General features: G+C 41.9%; 6 protein-coding genes across 6 annotated transcripts; 2 read left to right on the top strand and 4 right to left on the bottom strand.

The window, feature by feature from the left end:
- Positions 1–72: 72 nt before the first annotated feature.
- On the bottom strand, positions 73–1,195 carry Ccp84Ae. Its single transcript, XM_064700452.1, has 2 exons — positions 725–1,195; positions 73–656 (listed from the first exon to the last, which is right to left on the bottom strand). The coding sequence occupies exons 1-2, from the start codon at positions 734–736 to the stop codon at positions 105–107; spliced, it is 564 nt and encodes a 187-aa protein (XP_064556522.1). The 5' UTR covers positions 737–1,195; the 3' UTR covers positions 73–104.
- A 1,266-nt stretch (positions 1,196–2,461) lies between these two features.
- Positions 2,462–3,238, top strand: LOC135441024 (larval cuticle protein A2B-like). The gene is made up of 2 exons (XM_064700457.1): positions 2,462–2,656; positions 2,723–3,238. Exons 1-2 carry the CDS (start codon positions 2,645–2,647, stop codon positions 3,236–3,238), a joined length of 528 nt encoding a protein of 175 aa, XP_064556527.1. The 5' UTR covers positions 2,462–2,644.
- A 1,600-nt stretch (positions 3,239–4,838) lies between these two features.
- Positions 4,839–5,506, bottom strand: LOC135440944 (larval cuticle protein A2B-like). Its single transcript, XM_064700364.1, has 2 exons — positions 5,495–5,506; positions 4,839–5,429 (listed from the first exon to the last, which is right to left on the bottom strand). The coding sequence occupies exons 1-2, from the start codon at positions 5,504–5,506 to the stop codon at positions 4,839–4,841; spliced, it is 603 nt and encodes a 200-aa protein (XP_064556434.1).
- Positions 5,507–7,788: 2,282 nt separating this feature from the next.
- On the bottom strand, positions 7,789–8,466 carry Ccp84Ac. The gene is made up of 2 exons (XM_064700449.1): positions 8,455–8,466; positions 7,789–8,397 (listed from the first exon to the last, which is right to left on the bottom strand). The coding sequence occupies exons 1-2, from the start codon at positions 8,464–8,466 to the stop codon at positions 7,789–7,791; spliced, it is 621 nt and encodes a 206-aa protein (XP_064556519.1).
- A 2,064-nt stretch (positions 8,467–10,530) lies between these two features.
- On the bottom strand, positions 10,531–11,308 carry Ccp84Ab. Its single transcript, XM_064700448.1, has 2 exons — positions 11,280–11,308; positions 10,531–11,214 (listed from the first exon to the last, which is right to left on the bottom strand). Exons 1-2 carry the CDS (start codon positions 11,289–11,291, stop codon positions 10,531–10,533), a joined length of 696 nt encoding a protein of 231 aa, XP_064556518.1. The 5' UTR covers positions 11,292–11,308.
- Positions 11,309–13,057: 1,749 nt separating this feature from the next.
- On the top strand, positions 13,058–14,005 carry LOC135441014 (cuticle protein-like). The gene is made up of 2 exons (XM_064700447.1): positions 13,058–13,143; positions 13,209–14,005. The coding sequence occupies exons 1-2, from the start codon at positions 13,132–13,134 to the stop codon at positions 13,962–13,964; spliced, it is 768 nt and encodes a 255-aa protein (XP_064556517.1). The 5' UTR covers positions 13,058–13,131; the 3' UTR covers positions 13,965–14,005.
- The last annotated feature ends 1,124 nt before the right edge of the window (positions 14,006–15,129 follow it).

Below are 15,129 nucleotides of genomic sequence, written 5' to 3'. Positions count from 1 at the left end.
AGTCCCATTATGTTCAAGAAAAACAACAACATTTTTAAAAGAACAATCACATTTAGTTTGATAATCATAATCATAAGCAGGAGAACAATTTAGGTCAGGTCAAATTACAAGTTCCTAACGGCATAGGCTGGCGCGGTGTATCTCAGTGGAGCAGCAATGGCAGCGGTTCTTACAACAGGAGCTGCAACCGCGAGGGGAGCAGAGCGGATGAGCGGCGCGGATACAGCAACTGGCGCAGAGCGGACGAGGGGTGCGGGGACGGCAACAGGAGCAGAGCGGACGAGCGGCGCGGATACAGCAACTGGAGCAGCATTAACCACGGGCTCAGCAACGGCAACGAGGGGCTCACGGCGCACAACCGCATTGAAGCCATTGATGGAATCGGCGGTGTAGGTGACGGTGCGCCTGAAGCCATCGGCATCGATCAGGGAGTACTCGCCGCGGACCACATCGCCATCACGCTCCTCCACATGACCCTTGGAGTCGCCGGAGAGGGTGTCCTGCACATCGTAGCTGTACGAGTACTGGGGATGCGGATCAACCTCCTCCAGTTCAACGGTCTTGGCCAGAACGGGTGCGGGTGCAACGGCAACGGGTGCCACAGTTCTCAGCACGGCCGCCTGGGCCACGGCGAGCATAGCGAGTGCGAATGCGATCTGAGGAATGTTGAAGAAGAGATTAGTATCCTTGCGTAATCCATGTGCCTGCAAGCCGCTGCTTGTACCTTGTAAGCCATTTCGTTGGGACTTGTTTGGAGGATAACTCGGTGCTGTCTGAAGCAGAAGCTGAACACTGAATGTCTGACCAAGCTGCGGCCATAAGGTTATATAGTCAACTCGCTGACATTGATGACACCTAATTGGAATTCATTTTTGGCGCTTCGCAGCCCCGCGCTGATATTGAAAGTGCACTTGCGGGTGGACGCTGCCAAAAGCTAATCACGTATAATTGTCACGTACGTTCTTCAGTTCTCCAGCTCGGCCAGTCGTATAAATGGGAATCTTTAATTAAAAACCCATAGTGCATATTACTTATACATATATGCTCTGGCTCCTTAACTATGCCTCTTACAGTTTACAGTTATTGCACAAAGAAAAATCCATTTCAAATTGATGGTGTGCGAATAATCAAAAACAATTTTTGATTTAAAAAAATATGCGAATTGACTTACAATTGAGTATTGTATTAAATATATTTTTAAATATATTAGTAACTCGCTGACAATTTGGGCTGTCTATTAACAAATAACAGAGTCTAATCTATTTTATTCATATTTTAATTAATTTAAATGTGTTTCTCAGAAGATAGAGTGGAAAAATTAATTAAGAATTCTTATTATATAATATATCGATTTTATTTAATTTTATAATATTACGTTAACATATGGATATCTCGTTTTTTAGATTAAGAGATAGATACTACATTAATTACAAAATTTGTTTGGTGTGGATGTGATAAGTAGTTAGGTAAGGTTTGGGTAGGGAAAAGGGGAGGAGGTTGTGTCTCTTGATCTCAAGGAAGGTCAAGAGGGTGCTTCCCTTTGAGTCGTTTAATTGTTGTGCTGTTATCAAGCAGGTTGACTGCCAGGTTGTTTGGATGGAATTGCAGTCTGACACACTTTTCTTCAATGCTGATTGTAAAGAAACTGATAAGTTAATTAGCTGAGTCATAAAATAATTATTCCTATTATAAAGTAACGCTGAGTTCGTGAACAACTCAGCAGTTCATCAAACTTGTATTTTGGAATCAGTAATAAATGGACTGTGCAATTTCATAATCGAATTGTCTACTTAAACAGCTCAATTTATTATATACGTTTTTGAATAAAAATGGTTAATTTATCTACTAATAAATTGCTGTATGTCAGCAAAGGTTTTAATTTTCAAATATTAAATTATTAAAATTATGATTATCTAATAGATATCAAAAATCAAATCTATTTAATTGCCCTTTGAATACTTAACGGATTTAACACAGAGTATAAACTGTATCGCATAATTATATAGATTGGGCCGACTATTTAGATACTCGATAATATTCACAGCAAACATTACAATAGATAGCTACGAAAATCGTTAAATATTTCGAGAGTCGAAAAAATTAAAAGAAAAGTTAAAAGAGTCCTTTAGCTGTAGCACAACTTATTCTGGTCGTACTATGTGCTGCAATGTGGAATAAAAACATGTTAGCCCATTCAAAAAAATGTTCATTGTAATTAAATCGAAATAATTGTTTTAAATATTTTAATTATAACAATTAGCCATGCATTGCGCATGTGTCAACATTTTTGTGATGGATTAACTATTTCATCTTTGTGGAGCTTCATTCAAAAAACCAGTTTTCGTCCACCCCCAGTAAATAAAATTTATTTAGATGACAACACACAAAACATTAAATACGTATGACTCGTAGCTATCTATGTATGTGTTTGGTGCACAATGTACTCACACTCGCTTTTAATGTTACATTTTCCACACATATTTAGCATAAATGAATTGCACTAATTACGCGACTTCGGCCACGAAGAGGCAGACCCCGATTCGGCAGGTGGATCGCTCTATATAAGCTTACAGCAAGCAGCAGCAGCAATCACAGTTCAAATTGCTCTCAGCCCTCAAGAGCAGCTCCACATAACTCAGACACAATGGCATTCAGGGTATGTCTGAAAGACATTTTTTTGCAGCGTATTGTGGAATACAAATTTGGGAATTTCTTTATCTAGTACATCGCACTCTTCGCTCTGATCGCCGCCGCCAGCGCCGGTCTCCTGCCCGCCGCACAGGTCTACCATGCTGCGCCCGCTGTGGCCCACTACGCCGCACCCGCCACCGTTGTCAAGACAATTGCGCCCGTGGCCCAGCATGTGATCACCAAGGCGGCCGAGGAATACGATCCCCATCCTCAGTACAAGTACGCCTACGACGTGCAGGATGCCCTCTCTGGTGACTCCAAGAGCCAGGTGGAGGAGCGCGATGGTGATGTCGTCCGTGGCGAGTACTCCCTGATCGATGCTGATGGCTACAAGCGCACCGTCCAGTACACCGCCGATCCCATCAACGGCTTCAACGCTGTGGTCAACCGTGAACCCCTCGTCAAGGCCGTTGCCGTTGCTCCCGTTGTGAAGACCGTTGCCGCCGCCCCCGTTGCCCACTATGCTGCCCCCACTTTGGCTCACTATGCAGCCCCAGCTGGCCACTATGCCACATATGCCGCGCCAGCTGTTGCTTACCATCATTAATATTGTTGTTACTCTAGCTGATTTGTTATAGTTAAATATGGAAGAGTAAATGTTAAAATTAATTTCAAGAAACAAGACTTTTAATTTAAAGCAGGATATGCCTTTTTGGAACCGCGTTCCAAGTAACATTAGCCGATTATGCCCACACGCCCAACTGAATTGCTGTTGGCCGCAGCTGTTGCCAATTAAATATGGTGCGACATTGAAATTCCAAAGTCAAGTAAGGTTTTCAATTATGGCTCCAATTGTTACACTCCCCAAGCAATCGTCTTGAAAATGAACTAATACCATCAACAAGCAGAGATCATTACCTTTAGCAGTGCCTGTAGCTCTTTGATTTCAATCTTTACCTTAGTAAACATATCAAATCGATGTATCTTTTTTATTGGCTGTGTTAAAACTGTTTAGGCTGCATGCAGCGTCAAACATGATTCCGGTTGAGATTTTGCTATTAGAGTCAATTGAGATTTGACGGCTTTTTGTCGGCTTCGGCATTTCCCATTCCGTTCGAAACATGACTCGCTCTATATTACAGGAACTGGTTTGCCACTGTCCAGACGCACGTCAGACTCGGCCAAAGAGTTAAAAAGTTCTATTACTGATGTTATACCCTGAACTCATTGAAAATGGGCAACATGGTATAATGGTTTTGTGAGAAAGTATGTAACAGGCAGAAATAGATGCTTCCTTCGATTATATATATTCTTGATCAGTGTACTGAGATGAGATCTAGCCATGTCCGTCTGCCTAACCGATCTGGGAAACTATAAGAGCTGGAGACTTCAAAGTTCAATATATATATTTTTGTATACCATATGTTTAAATATCCGTTACCGCTTTCATAATATCGATAAATATAAATTTTGAGATACGGATTTTTCAGCATAACTCGACACCAACCTTGGGATATAGGTTCTCGTATAGTATATATAGATGAAGAATATTTCAATTTTATATAATTCTGGCCATTCTTTCCATGTTGTATAACGGATTTGAACTTATAATTAAACTGTTTGAGAAAATTGAAAAATCCAAAAATATAAAAGTTAAGTGAATTTAATTGAAACCGAAAGTCTGTTAGAACGGTAAGCTCAAACATTTTTTATTGTAAGTCGGCAATGAAATGCGTATAAAAATGCTGTACGCAGTAGTTAGTCACAATAAGTTAATCCTATTAGATGTACATGTTTTGAGAATGTGATTTATTTAAAAATGATATAGTTTAAATAAGTTCCGAAATTACGTATTATCTGAATCTCAAACAAAGTCATTTTCGTGTCCTAGCTGCAAATGTCACTGATATCTGAGATATCATATCAAAATATTACAAAAATAGTTGATATCGTTGCTTAGTTTTCTACATTCCTCTGTACGAATATCCCAAAATTAAAATGATTGAAACTTCGATAAAAGTCGGGCACTCTAGCGAAATCCTACTTATTTTTGAGATACCGTTTAGTCCACCTAAGAGATTTAATTGCTTCCAAAACTAAGCAGACGGTTAGGAAGAGTACAACCAAATGTTAGGTAAAGGTAAACGAATTATTGTAATTTATTTAAACTTGGCAAGTTTCAGTCAACACATATAACAAAATGGCATTTAGTAATGATGAGCCACATGGACGGCTGGGGCAGCATAAGTGGAGTAAGCCGGGGCGACGGTCTTCACAACAGTTGGAGCGGCATATGTGGCATAGTGTGCAGCGGGCGCGGCAGAGTAGTGGGCAACTGGAGCCGCTGTCTTCACCACAGCTGGAGCAGCATAGTGAGCCACAGCGGGAGCAGCATAGTGGGCAACGGGGGCGGCGGCAACGGCCTTGAAGAGGGGTTCACGGTTGACCACAGCGTTGAAGCCGTTGATGGGATCGGCGGTGTACTGGACGGTGCGCTTGTAGCCATCGGCATCGATCAGGGAGTACTCGCCACGGACGACATCACCATCGCGCTCCTCCACCTGGCTCTTGGAGTCACCAGAGAGGGCATCCTGCACATCGTAGGCGTACTTGTACTGAGGATGGGGATCGTATTCCTCGGCCGCCTTGGTGATCACATGCTGGGCCACGGGCGCAATTGTCTTGACAACGGTGGCGGGTGCGGCGTAGTGGGCCACAGCGGGCGCAGCATGGTAGACCTGTGCGGCGGGCAGGAGACCGGCGCTGGCGGCGGCGATCAGAGCGAAGAGTGCGATGAACTAGAGAGGAGGGGGTATTACATAAGCTGATGCAGTACGTCAAAGGGTACTCCAGATACGCATACCTTGAATGCCATTTTGAAGAGCTTGGTGTGTGACTGAAAGCGTGTGCTATCGAATGAAGCGAAGTCTGCAGTATGATTAGAAATTGAGCAGTCTGCGGTTTTTATAGAGCAAACGGCATTTGGAGCTCGGCAAGTGCATGCCCGAGGTTGTGCGTTTGCTGCGGCTGCTCATTATTATTAAGCAAATTACACACAACAAATAGGAGCGAAAGGCCGAGCCGGGCCAGGCCAAGTATTGAGTGCAGGGCGAACGCAATACGTTTGGGCATTTGTGTGAAGAATGTGGAGCAAATTGGGTCTTGCTTGTCTGGCAATTGGACATACCATTGCTCATGCTCATGGACGCATGTACCGTCGAGGTTCCGGACTCCGATCTACCCAACCATCAAGTACGCAGCCAAAATCTGCCCGCGGCTACTTGACATTCAATTTGTGTGCGCGACATTACAATTGCAAAAAAACTGCCATTGTTGCTACCGGATACTTTTGGCATGCCAAACCGGTTAACTCAAATGCGAAAATAAAAACATATGGAGCTAGCTATACAGAGAGCTAAACTATATAAATTACACATCGCATACATACATAAGTGTATGCTCTGATTGTTGACTGTTAATGCGGCTAATCATGTTTAAGGCCTTGTAGGGAAAGAACTTGATGAAATTCGGATCTTTTATACAATTGCCCAATTGATACCTAAGTAATTGATAGTCCATTTAATCCGTGGAAGCATTTTCATTGAGTTATATCTTTAACTAAAGTTGAGAATGATCAAAGCAGCTGTCTAAATTGTCGTCTTAATCTAACCTAACGTTACCATTGTAATTATATAAATTTTTAAAATCCATTTAAGTTGCTTTATTTTTACACTTTTACTTAACTATATATACTAAAAATATACTACATATATCTAAAAACGTTGATTTCTGAAACTGATTTAGATTTGATTTCATTTGCTTGCTTCTGTGAACGTTCTCTTCTTCTCAACATTAGTTATAATAATTTTAATAATTATTTATTTATTGCATGAAAAGGAGTTAAAAATATGGAAATAGAAATATAGCTGATAATGTGAATATTGCAGCGAAAAACTACGTATTAGGCAAGCAAACTATAATTAATAGGAGGATTTCCGATTTTTCATACTTTCTTTTTTATACCCTGAACCCATTGAAAATGCCATGTCCGTCTGTCTGACCGTCTGTCCGTCCGTCCGTCTGTCCGTCCGTCCGTATGTATAAACGCAAGGATCTCAGAACCTATAAGAGCTAGAGACTTGAAAGTTTAGCTGTAGGTCCTCCTAGTCCCCGCGCAGATCGAGCTTGTTTCCGATATTCGATAACTTGCCTCGTTTCCAAGTAATCGATAAAAGTCGATATCGAAATCCTGTTTTTTGGGAAATTTTGGTAAATAATATGAGCTAGAGTCACCAAAATTGACATGTAGCTTCTAGAGTAGTATATATATATCAAGTATCTTTCATTTTGTACCTATCGCCTGTTGGAAGGAGAGGGTTCAGGGTATTCCCTAGTCGGGGGCTCCCGACTAGAACCTCTTACTTGTTTTTTTTGTGCTTTTGTGCCTTTGTTTACTTTTACACCAATTATAAATCAGCTGTGCTGTAAGCTGCCATCTGTTCAAAAATATCTATATTAAATCTTAATCAGTTTCAGGAATTCCACTTATAAATTAACTTAAAAATATTTTTTTTTAAATATATTTTTTTAACATAATTATTATTTTTATTTAAAAAAAATAATAACAAAATATAAATATTTTATTTTAAATAAATATTTTTTTAAATTAAAATTTGCCCGCTTGTCTGCAATAATTAAAATATATTGAAAACAATAGTTATTCAGTTTTTGCCATTCTTTAAAATGTATTATCCAATATATGTACATGCTAACTATAGTGCTCTTTTAAAGAAAGAAAGAAGTACAAAGTACAAAATGTTTCATTCTAGTTTAGTGTTCTTTAATTTGGTTACAGGGATCTTTAGGCCGAGCACTGCTAACTGCTAGCTTCTACTTTCTGAAATCGCTATTGAAGTTCAAAGACCTCCTCTTCTTCAGCTTAGTTTGGCATTTTATCGCCTATATCATATCAGATCTCAAATATATGATATCCTTCGATAATAAATAACCTTTTCCACACAATTTAGATGCATTAATAAATTTATTAAAATATTTACAATAGAACTATTTAACAGAGCCTATGGATCTAGATATGCTTAGCAATGGAAACGTGAAATGGAAGATGCAATAATTCTTTCGTCGGCGCAAGTCGCAGCTCTAGTGATGATAATAGTCGTGGGCATCATGAGTAGCTGGAGCAGTCTCGTAGGTGGCATAGTGCTCCTGGTGCTGGTGGTGCTGGGGCTCGTGCTCGTGGTGAACATTGTATGTGGGCTGTGCGTGAGCGGCATAGGTGGGCGCGGCATAGGTGGGCGCAGCATAGGCGGGAGCGGCATGGTGATACTGGACGGGTGCAGCTGGAGCAGCTGCCACCAGTTTGTGGTGTGTGTGCGACAGGGGCTCGCGATGGACGACTGCATTAAATCCATTAACGGAATCGGCGGTGTACTTCACGGTGCGACGGAAGCCATCGGCATCGTCCAGGGAGTACTCGCCCTGCACCACATCACCGTCACGGGACTCCACCTGGCTCTTGGAGTCGCCAGAGACAGCATCCTGCACATCATAGGCAAAGTTGTATTTGGGATGGGGATCATCGGGATAGACCTCATGGGCGTGGGCGTGGGCGTGAATGTCTTGAGGCTTCTGGTAGATCACGTGCTGCTGCTGCGGCACCGCAGCGTGATAAAGCTGTGGCTGCTCGTGGTGTTCCACAGGAATAAGACCAGCCGATACGGCCGCGATCAGGGAGACCAGTGCTACGAACTGCAAAACGGAGATGATGATTAAAATGTTTCTTACACCTGGGATGATTGGACTCACCTTGAAAGCCATTTTGCTTGGATTATAAGGTTTTAAGATTAAGACTGAGCTGTGAACGCTGTGTACTCCTTTGCCGAAGTCCGTGCTGTGAATAATAATGGAAGACCAATTGCATTTGTATTTATAGACGAAATTTGATGGTGGCCACCAGGGCCAGAGCTTCAATCTCCATTGTTTCTGGCCTTTCTTTCACTTTTTCGTAAGTTTTACACAAATAATTTGAATTTTAATTCATTTGCATGTCTCTCTTTGTATGGATTTTTTTCATCAGTTACCAAACGGGTTGCCGCTCGATCCATTGCCGATTTGCACCCACGAGTCACACCCATTTGGCCAACTCGCTCTCGGACCGTTGCCATTGTTATGAATGGAAGACGGACGGCGGTACGAAATAGCCGGCAAACAAAAACACACGCAGCTAACAAAAGACTTAGGCGAGCAACTTGGCTTCGATAGTAACCGGGATCGGGGTCGGGTTGCGGCCGAGTCGAGTCATGTAAGTAACCCAATAAAGACAACTTGATCGATGCCAGCATTGCACTTGACACACACACGCACATACACACAGACACACACACACACACACACACACTGCCTACTCACTAGCTGTCCAGCTGGCGTACTGCAATGACCCAAAAAGCCACAAAAATATTGAAAAAAAGTGGCTACTCACCAATACTACGGGCATCGGGCACCGGGCCCATGTCCAAGACTCTCGTCTTGTTGTCAGACATGTAATATCTGAGCTTTCAGGTTGAAGCTTTTTTTTCTCTATATATTTTGTTACTATCGATTTGTGGCATAAGTGCTCAATCATGCCACAACAAGCCCACACAAACACACACACACACACATGCATGCATAAAGCGTAAAGTGACTTAACTCTTTGCAAAATGATGTAATGCTAAATAGGTCGCTATTCAAATCGAAAGAATTTCATTAAAGGTCATTTCTTAGATAGAAATGATAGAGATTTTAGAAATATTCCACAAATCCATGGAGGAATAAATTTTGCGAAATGTGTGAAGCAGGATTCAAATTAATTTGTACAAAGATATTTGAAAATGAGGAAGAACTGATCGGATGGTGGAAAAGTTGCATACATCCATTTTCCACGATTTTTTTACACTTTTGGGTGGAATTCCCCAAAATCCTTTCACAACATGAGGTTTCTGCAGTAAAAATTCAGTTTGCTATTCTGTTTGTGTATTGAGATATAACTCAAGTTCAAGTAAAGTTTTTGAGTTCTTGCAAGAATTCATTGACCTCACAGACTTTCAATTTCAATTTCAATTCACTTAATTTAAGTGATCGCCGCCCTGTTTACAGATAATCAAAATATAATTAAATTAAAAATCAGATTTAAGTGCGAGAAAGGTTCAATCCCATTACTCAACCATTATTCAAACGTCAATAAAAAAACGGTAATAGAACTTTTGATCTCTTTGGCCGGGTGTGACGTGCGTCTGGCCAGTGGCAAACCAGTTCCAGTAAAATAGAGCGAGTCATGTTTGGAACGGAATGGGAAATGCCGAAGCCGGCAACAATTTGCTAAATATAAATGAACCTTAAAACACCAACCGGAATCACGATCGAAGAATGGTATATATCTATATATATGTTTCAGATGAATTCCCCTTGTGGCTACTTAAATCACGGAGATAGCCACAGTCACGGCTATAAGTATTGATACATTGTTTGTTGATGGGATTACTTAATTTTCATGGTGATTGTTGGCTAGTGTAACAAATGGGGCCGTAATTGAAAACCTTACCTGACTTTGGAATTTCAATGTCGAACCAAATTTAATTGGCAACACTTTTTGCCGAAAGCTAACCACATGTGAGTGTGGGTGTAATCGGTTAATGCTATTTTGAAATCAAATGCGATAAGTCCGGAATGGTATATCCTGTAAATACTTATAGCTGGCATCTTTGCTTGCTTACCGATCAATGGAAACAGAAAGAGTTAATTATATTTCATGTATGCATTGATTTTATTGTCGAGGTCAATAAATAAATGTACTGTAATATGAACAACGATTCTATATACGAATAAAAACAAGAATTAAACATTTTAGTGATGGTAGGCGACGGCTGGTGCGGAGTAGGTGGCGTAGTGCGCAGCTGGAGCGGCATAGTGGGCAGCGGGGGCAGCATAGTGGGCCACCTGAGCTGGGGCAGCATAGTGGGCCACCTGAGCTGGGGCTGAATAGTGGGCCACTTGAGCTGGGGCAGCATAGGTGGAGTAAGCAGGAGCAACAGTCTTGACAACAGCTGGGGCGGCATAGTGAGCCACTGGAGCTGGAGCAGCATAGTGGGCAACTGGAGCGACCGTCTTGACAACAGCGGGGGCGGCATAGTGGGCGACAGCGGGAGCGGCATAGTGGGCGACAGGGGCAGCGGCAATGGTCTTGACCAGAGGTTCACGGTTGACCACAGCGTTGAAGCCGTTGACGGGATCGGCGGTGTACTGGACGGTGCGCTTGTAGCCGTCGGCATCCACCAGCGAGTACTCGCCACGGACGACATCACCATCGCGCTCCTCCACCTGACCCTTGGAGTCACCGGTCAGCTTGTCATCGACTCCGTACGAGAAACGGTACTGGGGATGGGGATCGTAGGTCTCGTCGGACTTGACCACCACCTTCTGGGCCACAGCCACGGGCGCACCGTAAGTGGCAACTGGACCAGCTGCGTGATAGGCCTCGGGCACATAGCCAGCGCTGGCCACGGCGACGAAGGCGAGTGCGAAAACAAACTGGAAAGCGGCGAGATAATCCATTAGCACACATAAGTGTATCCATTGTCCATAGTGTTACTCACCTTGAATGCCATATTGTTGCTTTTGGGATTTGGCTGAGTTCTTTACAGAAGCAAGAGCAGATGTCGAATGATACTGTTTCTGGGCTGATCAAGCTATTTATAGGCAGTCGCGAAGTTTTCACTGATAGCCGATTTGATTATATCTGCATAGCGGTAACCGTAAGGTGCTTAACTGTGGCCTTCTGCGTATCATGTTCGAAATTAGCGCAGTCACCACGGCAGGCAGCGGTAATCGAAGAGATTGTCAAGCTGCACAGGGCACAGAGCTGCGCTGAGTGGGGCAGGGGCAGGGGTTGCGGCAGCCGCAGCAAGTGCTGTTGCACAGGGTACATTATTTAGAAAGGATTTGGGATTTCCTTTACAACCACGAAAACGTCTCAAAAGTAACCCACGTACGGGCAAAATGCTTAATTCGATCAAATTACAGCTGCTTATTCAAAAGATTACAAAGTTGGAATTGAAATAATATCAGAAGAGAACGGTGGGCGTAAGGATGTGCAGTAGGTAAGGTACCTATATTTAGGTTTCCAGTAGATGTGCCCTTGAACTGTGTGTGTACATTCTAAAAACGGACTGCTTAATAATCCCATGCGTCCATCTGATGCGTTGACAACTTATTATTACTTTGCTTACACTAAACAAAATTACAACCTTTTTTTTCCTACAGCCAGTTTTACTTGTCGTGTGTTGAACTTAAAGTTGAAATTAACGTTATTAAAAGGGAGCTTTTAATATAAAAAGATTCTCCAATTAATACACATTTAACAGATTATTTCAGCCAAATGATTTACGTGAAAGCCTTTTTTTGATATTTTATAATTATATATATATATATATATATATACCATTTTTTTTATATATATATATATAATTTACAATATAGATATATACCAAAAATATATATATTTTAATTTGTTTTAATAATTTTTTAATTTTATGTAATGTATCTTAATGTTATTTGTTTTTGTTTTTGTGTTAGTGCCCTAAAGACGGTTGCCGAAGTGCAGCCGAAGTATATTGGTTATTTTCAAACAAAATTGCGTTTTCATTTTGTCTTGAATAAAAAAAGCCCCGGACCTCGAAGCAGCCAAACAAATAATTATGTTAATAAATGTATATGCTTTCTACCTTTTGTTTTTATTCAAATGATAGTTATTAGTTTTGTGCATATGTGCATATTCAAATATATATTCTTGGAATATATTTACCACGTATTTGCTATTAAAACTTTTTGTCAAATTTTCTGTTCAGGATTACATTCCTATTAATAAATATAAATTTCATTTATTTCTTTCAGCTGGATTTCTAATTCTAATAAGCAGATCATATTTTCTGATAAGGCGTAGCTCCTATAGGTTCGTACGATTCCAACTTCCAATTCGAGCATCAAATAAATTTTCCAGCATATAGAGTCGTTTATTAAAGCTTTATGCTTAATTCAAGCTGTCCACATTTTTTATTTATGTTTAATGGTTAATATATAATATTGCCTTGCCACATATATTTCTTATGTTAAGCTTTTCGTAATCTGCATATCAGCTCGGCTGCTCGTGCTGTTCATATGCGCCGAGAATCTTTCTCTTTTTGGTTATGGTTCTTGCAGATCAAAACATGATTATTTGCACACCCACAGTACTTACTCTCAAACAGGAAGTATCAGCAATCGCCAGCCAACAATCAACGTCCAAAACATTAAAATTTTGCTGTCACCATGGAAATAAAACGCTCACTCGCAGCAGCGCAGCCGCGTCGCCGTTTTGCTATATAAGTTGAGGCTTACGCCCAGAAATGTATCATTCGACGATCAAGTTCACTTCTGTAAAGAACTCAGCCAAATCCCAAAAGCAACAATATGGCATTCAAGGTGAGTACCACTATGGACAATGGATACACTTATGTGTGCTAATGGATTATCTCGCCGCTTTCCAGTTTGTTTTCGCACTCGCCTTCGTCGCCGTGGCCAGCGCTGGCTATGTGCCCGAGGCCTATCACGCAGCTGGTCCAGTTGCCACTTACGGTGCGCCCGTGGCTGTGGCCCAGAAGGTGGTGGTCAAGTCCGACGAGACCTACGATCCCCATCCCCAGTACCGTTTCTCGTACGGAGTCGATGACAAGCTGACCGGTGACTCCAAGGGTCAGGTGGAGGAGCGCGATGGTGATGTCGTCCGTGGCGAGTACTCGCTGGTGGATGCCGATGGCTACAAGCGCACCGTCCAGTACACCGCCGATCCCGTCAACGGCTTCAACGCTGTGGTCAACCGTGAACCGCTGGTCAAGACCGTCGCTGTTGCTCCCGTTGTGAAGACTATTGCTGCCGCCCCAGTCGCCCACTATGCCGCGCCCGCTCACTATGCTGCCCCAGCTGTGGTCAAGACGGTCGCCCCCGCTTACTCCACCTATGCTGCTCCAGCTCAGGTGGCTCACTATGCCGCTCCATCTGTCCAGTATGCCGCCCCAGCTGTTGTCAAGACTGTTGCTCCTGCTTACTCCACCTATGCTGCCCCAGCTCAAGTGGCCCACTATGCAGCCCCAGCTCAGGTGGCCCACTATGCCGCCCCAGCTCAGGTGGCCCACTATGCCGCCCCAGCTCAGGTGGCCCACTATGCTGCCCCCGCTGCCCACTATACCGCTCCAGCTGCGCACTACGCCACCTACTCCGCACCAGCCGTCGCCTACCATCACTGAAATGTTTAATTCTTTATAATCGTATATAGAATCGTTGCTCATATTGCTGTACATTTATTTATTGACATCCACAATAAAATAATGCATACATGTATATTAGAATATCTTGGTTTTTAATTTGGATTTAGAAGGAATCAGAAATTCTGGTATATATGTGGTAAAAAATCAGAACATCAGAAGCTGGTTTAATATTTGAATTAGCTGTTAATATTGGATCTGGGCTATAGTTATACCCAACTTATAGTTACATTGACTTCTATAGTCTTTGTTTAGGACAAAACAACATTAGCTTGGTTGTATTTAGGTATTTCAAGGACCTATGCATACTTGTAGGCAAGAAAAGAATAATTTATATATATATATATATAGATAAAAATTTTATTTTAATGATCAATTAAATGAAATTTTTAACAATTCAGTGACAATCTCTTACTTATATTACGGTTACATAAATTATTAAATTTTTACAGCAGGTTGATAAAATTTATTTGTATGAAATTGATTTCTTAGCTTTGACAAGAAGTGTTTGTGGTATTTGAACAATTGGCCCGGGCTGCATAGTAATATAATTATTTGAATCATATTAGAATTTTCATTTATTCAACGACAATATTTTTATTACGAAAAAAAATGCTCTTAGAATATCTGGGTGCTGTCTGAAGTAGCAGAGCGCGTATTCAAATAAGCAATAATATTAATATAAGTGCCATTTACCTGGAGCGGCAATTCCAATTGCAGTTGTTGATAATTGGTTAGGTCGTTCACATTCTGCGCACTATTATCCTGTTTTTGCTGCCTTCTTTTTTTTGTGCGTTTGAGGAGTTCATAACTTGTTTGTCAGCCAGTCGAAACAACGGAAAAAGTTCACAGACAATGGAAAGCATAAAAGGATTTCGAAGTCGTAGTATTTGCAGTGCTGCAGTTCATGTCCTGCCGTCTGGCGTCCGCAGGACTTTTGTTTGAAATTGAAATCCTTTAAGGATGTTTCATGCCGATGCTGCTACCACTGCGGCTTCGCTTTCACTCGCAGCGAGAGTGCAACGAACTGCGTTGCGGCGTTGTCCTGCCTTAAGTATGATCCTGGTCCGTCAGGCTGTCTGCAGACACAATTCGAAATTCTTGCCAGCCAGGCAGGCAGGGTGAGAGGCACATTTGCATATATACA

This window comes from Drosophila montana, unplaced genomic scaffold, assembly GCF_035044405.1.
Source record: "Drosophila montana isolate Dmon_TW-CO22-7 unplaced genomic scaffold, ASM3504440v1 contig_1761_1, whole genome shotgun sequence".
Classification (NCBI taxonomy): Eukaryota; Metazoa; Arthropoda; class Insecta; order Diptera; family Drosophilidae; genus Drosophila; species Drosophila montana.
The sequence above is the reverse complement of the archived record's forward strand: the minus strand, read 5'-3'. Positions and strand labels throughout refer to the sequence as shown.